This window comes from Vigna umbellata, chromosome 4 (assembly GCF_029865625.1).
Source record: "Vigna umbellata cultivar VRB3 chromosome 4, Vumbellata_1.0, whole genome shotgun sequence".
Classification (NCBI taxonomy): Eukaryota; Viridiplantae; Streptophyta; class Magnoliopsida; order Fabales; family Fabaceae; genus Vigna; species Vigna umbellata.
Genome location: NC_142168.1, coordinates 30,382,498 through 30,396,035, shown reverse-complemented (window position 1 = coordinate 30,396,035; position 13,538 = coordinate 30,382,498). Strand labels below are relative to the sequence as shown.

General features: G+C 34.7%; 2 protein-coding genes and 1 pseudogene across 2 annotated transcripts; 2 read left to right on the top strand and 1 right to left on the bottom strand.

The window, feature by feature from the left end:
- Positions 1–3,896, top strand: LOC124833014 (beta-glucosidase 44-like). The gene is made up of 11 exons (XM_088113305.1): positions 1–318; positions 784–842; positions 1,386–1,461; positions 1,562–1,633; positions 1,728–1,815; positions 1,989–2,241; positions 2,493–2,608; positions 2,740–2,956; positions 3,045–3,076; positions 3,172–3,274; positions 3,473–3,896. The coding sequence occupies exons 8-11, from the start codon at positions 2,887–2,889 to the stop codon at positions 3,748–3,750; spliced, it is 483 nt and encodes a 160-aa protein (XP_087969431.1). The 5' UTR covers positions 1–318; positions 784–842; positions 1,386–1,461; positions 1,562–1,633; positions 1,728–1,815; positions 1,989–2,241; positions 2,493–2,608; positions 2,740–2,886; the 3' UTR covers positions 3,751–3,896.
- On the top strand, positions 57–1,819 carry LOC148199836 (beta-glucosidase 44-like). The gene is made up of 5 exons (XM_088112787.1): positions 57–318; positions 784–842; positions 1,386–1,461; positions 1,562–1,633; positions 1,728–1,819. Exons 1-5 carry the CDS (start codon positions 57–59, stop codon positions 1,817–1,819), a joined length of 561 nt encoding a protein of 186 aa, XP_087968913.1.
- A 448-nt stretch (positions 3,897–4,344) lies between the features above and the next one.
- Positions 4,345–8,713, bottom strand: LOC148199835 (exonuclease 1-like; annotated as a pseudogene).
- Positions 8,714–13,538: the final 4,825 nt, after the last annotated feature.

Sequence of the window (13,538 nt, the reverse complement as noted above, 5' to 3'; positions counted from 1 at the left end):
TGCCATTATCTTCTTCACTCAAACACTCTTTTCTGCTGTGCTGTGAGGGCTCCGATATGCTCTCGCTCGCTCCATTTCACCGTTCGTGGTTCCTCTTTTCGCTCTTCATCGCTGCGGCAGCGGTTATACGCTGCGTCGCGGCTGAAGATGCCACCGTGGAACCCGAAACGGTGCATTTCGACACCGGAGGTTTGAGCAGAGAGGTTTTTCCCAAGGGCTTCATATTCGGAACGGCGACGTCTGCGTATCAGGTGGAGGGTATGGCCCACAAAGACGGTCGCGGCCCAAGCATTTGGGACGTTTTTATCCAAAAGCCCGGTTCGCCAATATTCTCTATTTTAATTAATTAATTATTTTTTTAAAATTTTAATTATATATTCTTTACCTCTCAATTATATATACTGAATCCAAATGTCAAATCTCTTCACTTGCTTTTTCGATTTTTTCTTATTTTAATAATCTACTGCACAATGCGACACACAGTACAAAATACTGTTTTTCTTTTGCGGTCAGAAAAATGACCGTTAATTTCACTGTGACGGTGTGTTATGCGTTGCATTTTCTGGTGAAAAGCAAGATGCGAATGTTACGAACAAGAACAACGTGAGAAAATTGGTTTGGTTGAGATGCTAGCTTAAAATATGATAATGGTAATTAATATTCAAAATAAAATTCTTAATAATAAAAACAGAGATTTAAAAATAATAATAATAATAAACAACACATCTTCATAAACAAATTTAAACTAATAAATATTTTTTTCTTACATGAAATACAAAACAGGTATTGTCGCAAATAATGGGACGGGAGAAGTTTCTGTTGATCAGTACCATCGCTACAAAGTAAGCGGCTTTTTATTTTTTTAACTATGAAGGCTTACTATTTGTTATTTGTTGATTTTAGTGTGCTGATTTCTTTACTATAACTGCATGGACTTATATAGTATATTACAACTTAAAACCTAGCAGTAAAATGTATCTATGAATGTTTAGCTTTTTTGTTGGAAAAATGGCCAATTAGGTATAAAATATGTGAGATAATGTCAATTTAATATTTGAAAGAATGGAAATTCTGATTTAATTTTGTAAAAAATATGAATTGTTGATAAGTTTAATAATGAACTGATCTTCAAAATTACAGTTTTAGAATAAAATGATCCCACAGAATTTAATATCAGGACTTTTTTATAAACTAAGTGGTTAATTTACCCTTCTTTCCTTTTTCAATATTCCAAAAAATAAAATTTGTTTTCCAGTTGGACCCTTGCCTCAAACTCTGCCGGCCCAAGTTGACATGCTTGGGCTTTCTTTAAAGTTTAACATTTAGTTTTGTTTTTCTCTGCTATAAGGAACAATGTGAGCTAAAAAGTATGTTTAATTTCACAGGATGATATAAATCTCATGTCCAGACTGAATTTTGATGCTTATCGGTTCTCAATCTCGTGGTCCAGAATTTTTCCAAGTAATTTAGCCATATTTGTTTTACTTATTTGGCCATAGCTGAATTAAATTGTTAAACTCGCTCAATCATTAACTGAGTTTCAATTTCACCACTACTGCAGATGGAACCGGCAAAGTAAATTGGAAAGGTGTGGCATACTACAATAGGTTGATCAATTACTTACTAGAAAAAGGTAACTTTTATAGCATACTTAGTATTTGAAATGTAGTGTTCAACTTATTGTTATTGATCATTTGTTTCCTCATTGATTGTCTGCAACAATCCAGGTATTACCCCATATGCAAACCTCTACCACTATGATCTTCCTTTGGCACTTGAGGAGAGGTACAACGGATTATTGGGTCACCAAGTTGTGTAAGTACCAATATATACACACAAGAATAAAATTGAATAATTGATCTTTTAAATGCATGCTTTTGCAAATTTCTCGTAGCGTAATACTTGTAGTAAGTCTGATTAAAAAGTATATGGTGACATGTTAATAAATACAAAGAAGTATAACTAACAAGAATGCTCAAATTACACAGCAAAGATTTCGCAGACTATGCAGAATTTTGTTTCAAGACTTTTGGAGACAGAGTTAAGAATTGGATGACGTTTAATGAACCTCGTGTGGTGGCTGCTCTTGGCTATGATAATGGTTTCTTTGCCCCTGGAAGGTGCTCAAAAGAATATGGGAATTGTACAGCTGGTAACTCAGGCACTGAGCCTTATATTGTTGCGCACAACTTGATATTGTCACATGCAGCTGCTGCTCAAAGATACCGAGAGAAGTATCAAGTAATCTTAATATATCTAATCCTTTGGTTTAAGTAAAGTTCTCCATAATGATATATTAAAGAAAAAAGAGTAGGAAATTAAAATGAATTGCTTCTCTTCCATGAATTAAAATAAACTTATGCATTTAAACAGAAGGGCATACGTTGATTTTAACTTGAGGAAAAATTCAACTCGTTCTTTTCTTACCGTGTTTGTAGTTAAGTTTATCCGAATAAAATCTTAATGAGGACGCTAAAATGTTCTTGTTTTAGGAAAAGCAAAAGGGAAGAATTGGAATCCTCTTGGATTTTGTTTGGTATGAGCCTCTTACAAGATCAAAGGCCGACAATTATGCTGCTCAAAGAGCCAGAGACTTTCATTTGGGATGGTAAAATTATTTAGCATCTGTTTATTGTCGATCCTACGTTACATGTTCAAGTATTTTCTTTTGAATGCAACTCTATCTCCTGTGGAAACTTTCACACACTCGATACCAATTATAGTGCTTAAATTCACCAGGTTCCTTCACCCCCTTGTTTATGGAGAGTATCCAAGGACAGTTCAAGAAATTGTTGCGGAAAGACTCCCCAAATTCACTAGTGAAGAAGTTAAAATGGTGAAGGGTTCGATTGATTTGTCGGAATCAACCAATATACTACCTACTACATGTACGATCCTCATCAAGCAAAACCTAAAGTCCCCGGCTATCAAATGGATTGGAATGCAGGGTTTGCTTGTAAGTCAATGCTTCCTTTAGCCATAGATTACAATATTTTCTGTGCATTTGCATATGACCAGTTTTTTTGTTTTGTTGAACATTGAAGATGCAAAGAATGGAGTGCCAATTGGTCCAAGAGTAAGTTAGAACTCAGTGAATTATATTCATTACTTTCAAGAGAAAAAAGTGCCCCGACTATGCATTGACTAATTTTTATAAGTTCAATTTAACAGGCTAATTCTTATTGGCTTTACAACGTACCATGGGGCATTTACAAATCATTGATGTACGTAAAGCAACGTTATGGAAACCCAACAGTGATCTTATCTGAAAATGGTAAAATTATATAATATTTCTGTTTTCACTTTTATTTATGAAATGACTTTTGTTTTGAACTGTTTACAAAAAAGTATAAAGGAACCACTGACTGGAGTTTGTCCATTTTGTATTTAAATTGAAAACAAAAATAGTCTTTCTTTCTATTTTTGGCCTGGTGTGACATAGTATTCTGCTTTTTCATTGTCATGTATGTAGGCATGGATGATCCGGGTAATGTGACTCTTCCCAAGGGTTTGCATGACACCACAAGAATAAACTATTACAAAGGCTATTTGACTAACCTAAAGAAGGCTGTTGATGATGGAGCAAATGTGGTCGGCTATTTTGCATGGTCTTTGCTAGATAACTTTGAATGGAGGTTAGGTTACACATCAAGGTTTGGAATTGTTTATGTTGATTTCAAAACCCTCAAGAGATACCCCAAGATGTCAGCATACTGGTTCAAGCAGCTCAATGCCAGAAAGAAGCATTAATAGCTGAGCTCTGTACCTACTTTCTAAGCTTCTAGTTGCTTCATGAATCATGTTTTAATGGTTTTGGCCGAGTTAAAAAGTGCCTCTGTAACTGTAATCATGCGACTTGATTAATACAAGTCTTAGAATAAAATTATCTTTTATAACTTGCTTTTTGTCTTGGCATCATATTGTTCAATGTTTTGTTTGTTTATATAAATTCTTTAAAATATGCCTTCACGTGCCGATTAGAAAATTTAAATAACATGATGAAAACAATAGATTTTTATATTTTGCAACTCTATTCATTGGGTGCCTATCCATACTTGGCAATATTCAGCCGATAAACCGCATCACCTTAGTGGCCGACACAATTGATGAATGGTCAGTTTCATTTCAGACTTTACGGTCAAGTTTACATAAATGATATTTTAAAGTTGAACGTAAAGTACTTTGAAGCATAAATGGAAGCGCTTTTAAATATTTTACTAACCTCGGGTCGAAAATTCTATTGCTGTAAATACTACTTCACAAAGCATATATGATACAAACCCCAATGACAATGCCATTAATCTCAATTCAAGCGTCCGTTTTGATGTTTTCTGATTGCAATAGTTAATCTAAGAATAATTTCTATTAAGTTATAATTAATTGATAGTTCTCACTATTAAGCTCTGAGAAATAAAGTCAAACTTGCCTCAGCAAAAAACATGGACATGGACACATTTAGAATGATTACACTCTAGAAAAGAAATGCAAAAGCGTTCTGTTGTTATTACTCCCCGTTTTCTTGCTGTTGCTTCTTCTATTGGATTTCTTTTTACTTTCACTTCTCCCTTTCAAATCAGCAATTATCTTAGTCTCAGAAGTTACACTTTCTGGGATTCCACTGTCAAACATACAACATCAGATTTTTCAGCTTCAGTCACTACTGAAACCGGTTCACAGGTGGCTTCAGCTTTATCTGATAAAGTGTTCTGAATTTTTCTTTTCTTTAAGAGATTCCCGTCAGACCCCTCTTCTTGAAAGTTATCTGGAGACATGCACAAGTCAGTATATTCCAAGCTGCTTGCAAAGAAATGTTTTCAACATTGTCCTTTGTCTGATATCTTTCATCATTTCTTCTTATCCTAAATGGATTGTTATCAGGAACCTTCAAAGGAGTGTTATCAGATACAGTTGTCTTTTCTTCTGTTCTAATTGTTCCCAAAGGCATGATTAGTTTTCTAAGGTCCAAGAATTCATTGGAATACTTCTCTTCATCTAAGAGCCTTGTCACTGTAGAGAGAGAAAGTGTTATGACATGCCATAGTTAAACATATACGACATGCTAGCAAAAACATGCATAAACTTAAGCAATGTAGTTACAGAAGTTGTGAACATATCCAAAGTTTTCGCTTGCCTGTACTATTTTCTCTGGTGTACTGGGAAGCAATGATTGAAAAGCTATTCTTTGGCCTAGATGGTGTAGGAACTTCAGCTTTCTGAACTTGATCAAGGCTTTGGAGATCATTGGGGTGCAGAGGAAATCTAGAAGATTCAGACTTATCAAAGGCTTTCTTAGTTGATGGATTCAAGTTTCCTTCAGCAATTGCTTTGACTATAGATGGGGGAATTTCTCTAATTGCATTTGTCAAAGAAACAATGATATACGTTGAACAAGCATAAATGTTAAAATTGACCATATATTCTCTTGGAAATGCTAAAATAAAATAAAAAACTATTTAGAAGAAACAATAAAGGATACGGCCCCAAGAAATCGAGATTCCCATCATGTGACTCAATAAAATTTTGTGGAAGAGGCTTCATGTGTTTCAGTTCTTTGGCATTGGTATCATATCTACATCGATATTCCAGAAGCAAATGCAGTCATTGATAAATTAACAGATGATCATTCTAGAATTAGGAAAGTGTTTTAGTAGTCGTACATTCGAGCATACTGAAAAACTGCAACAGACTCTTGAAAGGTTTTGGCATAATCTTCAGGCATTTGGTCGCCTTTCTCGAGCTTAAGAACAGACAATATCTGTTAAAGAATTGATATATTAGTCATAACGAAACTGAATATGAACCTTAAGTATGATATCTCCGAGGGTGTAGCTACCACGTTATCTATACATGTAACAGTAGAAGCAAAAAGACAAACGTATTGGTTTCTGATATATATGGATGTGGTTGTGACTCGTGTGGAATATAAATTCTATATATTTCAAATTTCCCTTTCTTACTAGATATGTGAACTCATTAACTACAAACTGGAAATCCAGACAGACAAGTGATGCCAATGAGAATTGTACTATTGCAAAACTAAGTGCAAAATTCTAAGCTTAAAAATGACCACTGAGCTCTCTACCATAAACTACATTCGGCAGCAAAGCATAAAACAATAGAACCAATTAATTGTAAGCAAAAATAGTTTGAAAGTTCAGCTTTTTTCCATGTGTCGCCTACTTCTTAGTTGTATCTGTGTAAATCAGGTTGAAAACCTATGGAAATAGGCACTATATTTTTCTGCAGTTCTATAATCTCTTTGGTTTAATGATGAATTCATGATAGATAAGTGAAATTGGATTGGTTATTTAGCATAAAGAGAAAGGATATATCCTTCTATGAAACATGACAAAGTATAAGGAATAATGTCAACCTTCATACGAGCAGTCCATTTTAAAGTCCTCATGGTCACGTCACGCCAATGATAATAGGGGACATGAGAGCTTCTTAATTCTAACCCTATCTAGATTTCTGTTAAAATTCCCTTCGACAAGCAATCAACCCTGATGTTTTTAGGAGATGAGAACATACTTACACGATCTAGGTTCCGATACTTGGAAACCAAAGCATGAGCTCGAGCAATACCAATTCCAGGAACAGATGGAAGAAAATCACAGCCAGCTAAGACACACATACCTGGAGAGGTGAAAAAAAGCACTTGGTAGATTGTCATAAACCTGAAAGCATGAGACTTCTTTTCTATGACCCAAACAACAAAGAACTCTTCAGAAATAATAAAATCTCTTGACAAAATCCTCAATTTCCAGTCACCTCAAGTTAATGTATCCAACATTTCAAAGCACACAGATCCAGAACAAGGACTTTTACGCTAGTTCCAAGTTTATTTTCTCTTTTTTACTGACTGATGATAAGACATTTATGCATCAAGCCCTAGATCTGTTATATCAAGCATCTACATATGTTCATCGTAGGTTAGAGAGAAGCCTTGATGATTTCATGCATGAACACATTATCGGAATCCATGTTGAACAACAAAATTTACCTGTGAACAATTCCATGTTGAAACTCCGAAACGAAGGTCTACCAAACTCAGCCGAAAATACCTTCTCTAACTCTATTCTTTCACCATTCCCATTTCGGTCCATCTTAAAAATAATCTGTTCAAAACCACCGGAGCACAATCCAAAATACAGTTATATGAAACTGGATAGAGAAATAGTAGTAATAACTCAAGATATAATAAAGCTGTAAACCTCCACGCACAAGTTCATGTTATTGAAATTCTTACATCTGGACAGCCATAAGCTATAAGATCACTATCTTCAGTGATCACTGCTGCAACCCCACCATTTTCTATCCCAAGGTGAGACATGTACGCTAACTGAGCATCTGCTTCATATGGAGCAACAACGAACTCAATTTTCTCTGATTTCAGGGTCTGCAAGGTAATTATATAATGAAATTACCCTAGAATGTAGATTAATTAATGATGAAACAGTCCGAAGTCTGTACAACAGAAAAATGTTTGCAGCATACCTGAATTAGCTATGTGCCATAACCGGAGTAATATTCACTGCTCTCTGCACACAAAACAAAGATCCTTGTATTTGTTGACTCTTTGGCACAAACAGTACATAAAGGAAAATGAGAGGCAAAATCATTAATTACCATGACGATAACAATTAGATACAGAACAAAATAGATGCAGTTCCTTAAGGGTTTTTGGTATTGTTCTACAGTTAAAATGAAAGTTTTGCCTAAATAATATGCATAATAAATGTTTACAATAAAGGTCGGTATATCATCCTGATATAAAACGTTAACTTTGATTAGACAACAGCTCCAAAAACACATGAGAATTACAACTAAGTTTTGTCCTTAGATTAATTGCTACATTGTACATTGCTCAATTTTCATTTTTTCCCACTTTAAACTACCCATGACTACTTTAATAGAACTCTACATTCATCATATTAAGACAGCATGCTATTACATGCTAAAGACAAATATGTAGTATCAGCAATTTCCTCAAAAAAAAAAAAAACCAATGTTTTTACTTGTTTTTTCATATCCTTCTACCTGGAAGAGCTCTGAAGCTGCAGCAACATTCCCTTCTTTGAGCTTCGTCATTGCCAATTCTCGATTAGCCCTTCTTTTTCTACAAGTAATCAAACGCCAAGATTCACCTCAGTGAAAGGATAAAATTGATAGGAGAAAGAAAACCAAAAGAGTAAATATTCATCCAAAACCTAAGACTTCAGAAAAGGAAAAAAAAAAACATGCCTGTTCCTTTCTTCCTCAGTTGCTGCCTTGCAAGGAGCATTGCCACCATCAAAAACAACAACCGGAGTTATTTTATAGAAGCGAAGCAGTTCACTCTATGCATAAAGTATTCAATGTATCGCAACTTCCTTACACTGTCGGAATCAAGACAAAGATCCATACTACACGAATAAGCTGAAAAATGAAAACGTCAACTTCAACTTCTCACACTAATTACCCCAAAATTGAAAACCATTCACACAGTTCAATTCCCAACACTCACCCCCTTTATGAAGCCACGAATACGCATCAATACCCACCTACAGATTTTGCAAAGTGAGTGAACATGTACACGCCCCAGATAAAATCATGCGGAAAAATTGAAACTTAGAACAATGAAGTTGATTCTTACGCGTTTTCCAGCATACTTATGGATGTGGAAAGTTTCGATGTAAGGTTTCATGAACCTCAGGAGATCCTTGATGCCCATTTGCAATGCCTAGGTCTTCTGTTGCTTTCTGGGTTTTGTTTTGGGCTTATTCGAATTTTCTTCGTTTACGTTTATTGGTCCGAAAATTTTAATTCTCTGCATATAAATAGGAACACAGAAAATGGCGGGAAGAACGCGAGTGGCGAAAGAGAAACGAGGGACGGCAAAAATTGTGTTATTCTTATATGTAGGTGACAGAAATTTTGTACAGTCCAATGAAAAGTGTTCACTTAGTAAGGTAAAAACGATTCTGATTGGTTGTTGAGAGAGACTCGTATTTCAGTTAAAACATTTACCGCCAGTTTGAAACGCGAAAGACTTGCTTCCCGCTCTTTTTGTTTTTTTCTATTGAAAAATTATCAAAATGTAGTATTTTTGTAATTGAAACTAAAATATATTAATATAGTTTAGTAATTCTATTTTTTTTATTTTCGATAACTATATATTATATTTGTAGCTTATATATATATATATATATATATATACTAAAATTATTTTAATATTTGATAGTAGTTAAATATTAGGTTTGAAATATATGGAGCGCATTCAACCTAATCCATAATAAAGTTTCTATCTTAAATTTTAAAAGCTATTTTTTGTCTGGAATTATAATATAATATTTGAATTTACATAATTTGATTGTTATGATAAGTGCTCTATGGGTATAATTTTTTTTTATTGAAAATTTTAATACGGATTGATTTTAAAATCATTAAATTTATAGGTAAAATTCATAAAATTAATTATTCTTTGTAGAGCGTGAAATCTTACTTTTAACTTTTTACAAAAGACCTGCTTTTCGTGTTTTAATACATGTAAGAAATATATGTTGTGAAAAAGAAGTCATACTTTTAGCACCCTTATATTAAAATAAAATATATATTTTCAAATTCTGAATAATAAGTAATTTTAATTTTAGATACTTTGATATATATATATATATATATATATATATATATATATATATATATATATATATATATAATATATTATAATTGGAGCATTCGTGTTCCAACATAAACAAGCCGCCGCTTAAACCCTTTCAATGCACCAAACCTTTACACTCACTCTTTCACTCCTAAGAAGCCCTAACACTCTCAATGCGATGACTCCTCGCGTCGACGATTTCGAAAACGACAATCTCTCCTCCACCGACGACGATGATGACGACGGCTTCAAGGAGGATATGGCCGCGCTCTCCCGAGCCTGCATGATCGTCGTCCCTGGCGCCGATGATAATTTCGCAGCTGAAGACGATGTTCCATCTTTGGAACCTCTCACTGACGCCGGCACTGCCATTGTTCCCGTCGCCACCGACTCGGACTCCGACGACCAGGACGACCTCGAATGTCTTAAGAGAGTGCAGAGTCTATACCAGCCTCTGTCCGTTCTTCCGCCACTTGAGCCGGCGGTGGTCGTGTCTGACGACGACGATGGCGTGGATGACCTCGAGACCGTGCGCGCCATCATGAAAAGGTTTGGCGACTACAGCGAAGGTATTTGGTTTCCTATGTGCGTTCTCGCTGTTGAATTTTCACTTCTAATTTTTGAATTTGGGATGTGAATCCAAGGGAAATAATAATGCTAGGTGAGCTATAAGTAGAGAATAAAATATAGATATTGGTTGGCGGTAACTAAAAGAGAAGGAAAGACTGCATGTTCATGTATCTAAAATTAACATTGGATATATGCATGTCTTAACCGAACTGTATTTGACTTTTGAAACGATGCCTTGAAATGAGTTTTAGATGTCTCTTGTGTAGCTGAATTTGGTAGTATGTTTGTTTGATTATGGGCACCTAACTGAATTCATCGTACAAAACTATTGTATTAAGCTTTATAAGCTCTTATCAGGTGCTTTTTGTAGTTTCTAGTCAATGCAGGATCTCAGTCTTCCCTAATTATCTCTTGTCAAAGTCAAAGTGGTGGGACTTGGTTTTTACCTATGTTTATATATTCCCCAAGTTGTCTTGTTGGCAGTTCTGTTTTAGGACTTTGTTATTTATTTATTTATTTTGTAACAAAAACTTGGAATGATGACAATATTAGGTTTGCATGAAGGTGGGATAAAAAAGTTGGTTGCGAGGATCAGATCTCCAGCATGGGCTGTGAGGGTGACATCGCTAATGGCTCAACCCATTACGAACCAGATGGTGGTGAATTATGTCCTTTTTCTCAAAATTCTATGGAGGCTGCCACAGAGGAGTTGATTGAAAACATTGAAATGCAGCTTAGCGATTTTGTTGAGAGTTCTGAACCTGATGCCTGGGAGTCATCTAGATTACAACAGAAAAGATTGAGCTGTCCTCCTGTTGTTCAGTGTTTTATTGACGCCATTAAGAAAAATAGGGATTTACAGAGATTTCTTAGAGGTAAGTTGATTGAGCTTGAGGCTAAAATTGAGGAAAACAAAAAGATAAGGAATAAAATTAAAATTCTTAAGGACTTCCAGGCTTCATGCACTAGAAGAACAGGGAACGTGTTATCACTGAAAAAAGATCCACGTGTTCAATTAATATCAGCAAAACGGTCTCCAAAGAAGTCTAAGGTTAGTTGTGTGATGCTTTTATTGTTTACTGAAGTCTGAGTTATCGTTTGTACTATTTCATCATGAATGATGGTACTGGTCATATATAGATATATATTTATCTCTGGGTAGATTAGTGGATAATATTTAAGATTCTCATTCAGTTGAAACTTAATCTTTTAATTATGAAAACTATAGATGCTATCCGTTTAATACAGCTTAGTGGGTTTGAGTGGTAATATGAAAGTTATGGAGAGAAAGGGTTCTCTCCTATGAAAGCCTGGATACAGGAAACATGCTTAATATAAAACTGGAATGGCGAGGAAAGGTTCTTAAAAGTTCAAGATATGTTACGGCCTATTAATACTAGCATGAATTAAAAAAAAAAGAAGAAAAAACTTTACATCATAGTTACCGATCTCAAATAGTGGCATGTGACAGTCCTCTTTGAAGATGCTATAGTGGGAAACAGGGTGACTGTTATTGTAAATGTTATAACACAGACTAACTATCTATAGTACACTTAAGTACTATGAAAAATACAAAAAGAAAAGAAATTCATGATAAACAATAAGCCAAATTGCAGTCACGAAATACATGGGGTCCTTCAAAAAGTGAAAGCTGGTAGTGAAATTTATAGAAAAGAGCACTAAAAATTTAATAAAAGTTAACGAAATGTGAACTGGGAAGTCCAACGGAAGAATGGAGTGCAGGAAAAATATAGTCCTGTAGGCTGTAGCATATGAAGGAAATGTAGGTTAAACAGAGGTAGTTTTTTTTTCAATGGAATGGTTTAAAATTCTAGCGTTTCTGAAGAAAAAGGCTTTAGAAAATTAGGGAGAAATCACAATTTTACCCCCAAAACCCTAAACAAAAGTTTCAGTGTAAAACTTGGTTTCCCTGATAATAATATTACAGCAACCAAAAAAAGCTATTGGCAACCGCTCCACTTTTTGATTATAGAGGCCCAGTGATATTCTGTTCTACTTCTCTGCTGGCGTGCACTTTTGTCGACCATGCTTTTCATAAATGTACTGTTTGTAAAGTAACATTATTATTTTACTGTAACAGTGGATGATGATTGTTATACAAAAAAAAAGTTACTTGTGATCATAGCTAAAACATGGCTACATATCCTCCCATTGACTGCATCAAAATATATAAATCCTCGTAAACATGTTATAAATTTACATATTTGCCCCCACTTAGGTTAGTATGTCATGAAAAGCATCATTGGTCCTACTCATACGTAATTTTGACATTATTTACAATAGCTCTTCAAGTTAAAGCTAATTGGCATTAACTGAAGTCTCCCTGCAAGTATATGGATCATCTAGCAATTACATGCACAATGCGGAGCTTTTTCAATGCATCTCCATTAATGGCTCTTGAGCTATGATGTTATGATGTTAGAGATCTTACGTCAACCGTAGATATTACTAAATTACAATATATATATATATAAATAGATGCAAATCTCATTTTACAAGTTAATTTCTTGTAAAGTCGAGTTAGGTTTAAAGTCCATTTTCTTAGATGATATTAGAGTGTATTCCAATAAGGTTTGTTGAGCCTTTCGGACCATCTATAAGATCTATTCCCACGCCTAAGATATTTAGTTTTTGTGTGAAGGATGTGTTAGAAATCTTGCATTGACTAATTTATTGTATATAAGTAGTTGGAAATTTGATCTTACAAGTCAATTTTATGAGTTTGAGTTAAACTTAAAGTTCATTTTCCTAGACATGTGATTCATGGAGTTGATGTGGAACTTTTCAAGTTATCGGAGCCATATCTCAAATATGTCAGTTAATAAATTTTAAAAAATATAAAAGATTTGAAGGATACTTCTTATATACATGTATTGGAGATGAGTACGGCATTGATTAGAAGGTTAAATTTGAGATTTGTAACTTTTCTCTTTACAGCCTTTGATTAGAAGGTTAAATTTACNGGGTTCTCAGAGCTTTGATGTTGAACACCGATGGCTCTTACCCTCAATCTTGCTCTCTAAACAGTGATGGAATGCCTCTTGCTGTGGACTCATCTCAAATCTCTGATCACTCTTCATCAACCAACCTCCAACCACTCATCTCTCTTTCTTTGTTTACTACAACCTATGCATTTTACCATGCTATGATCTTAGCTCTGACATGAGCCAAAAAGGGGTCTCAAACATGACATTTTGTAGATTTGGATCTTTATGTTGTTGCTTAGAAATACAGTTTTTCTCTGTCATGGATTGCAGGGTGTGTATCAAGCGAGATGAGTGTTTATAAGAGAGGACAAGAGAAGTTA

Excerpts from the sequence above, each read along its gene's own strand:
- LOC124833014 (XM_088113305.1), top strand. The coding sequence starts at position 2,887 with ATGTACGATCCTCATCAAGCAAAACCTAAAGTCCCCGGCTATCAAATG. Across the intron at positions 3,077-3,171 it reads GAGTGCCAATTGGTCCAAGA|GCTAATTCTTATTGGCTTTA; the intron begins GTAAGTTAGAAC and ends TCAATTTAACAG. Across the intron at positions 3,275-3,472 it reads AGTGATCTTATCTGAAAATG|GCATGGATGATCCGGGTAAT; the intron begins GTAAAATTATAT and ends TCATGTATGTAG.
- LOC148199836 (XM_088112787.1), top strand. The coding sequence starts at position 57 with ATGCTCTCGCTCGCTCCATTTCACCGTTCGTGGTTCCTCTTTTCGCTC. Across the intron at positions 319-783 it reads CGTTTTTATCCAAAAGCCCG|GTATTGTCGCAAATAATGGG; the intron begins GTTCGCCAATAT and ends AATACAAAACAG. Across the intron at positions 1,462-1,561 it reads GTGGTCCAGAATTTTTCCAA|ATGGAACCGGCAAAGTAAAT; the intron begins GTAATTTAGCCA and ends CCACTACTGCAG.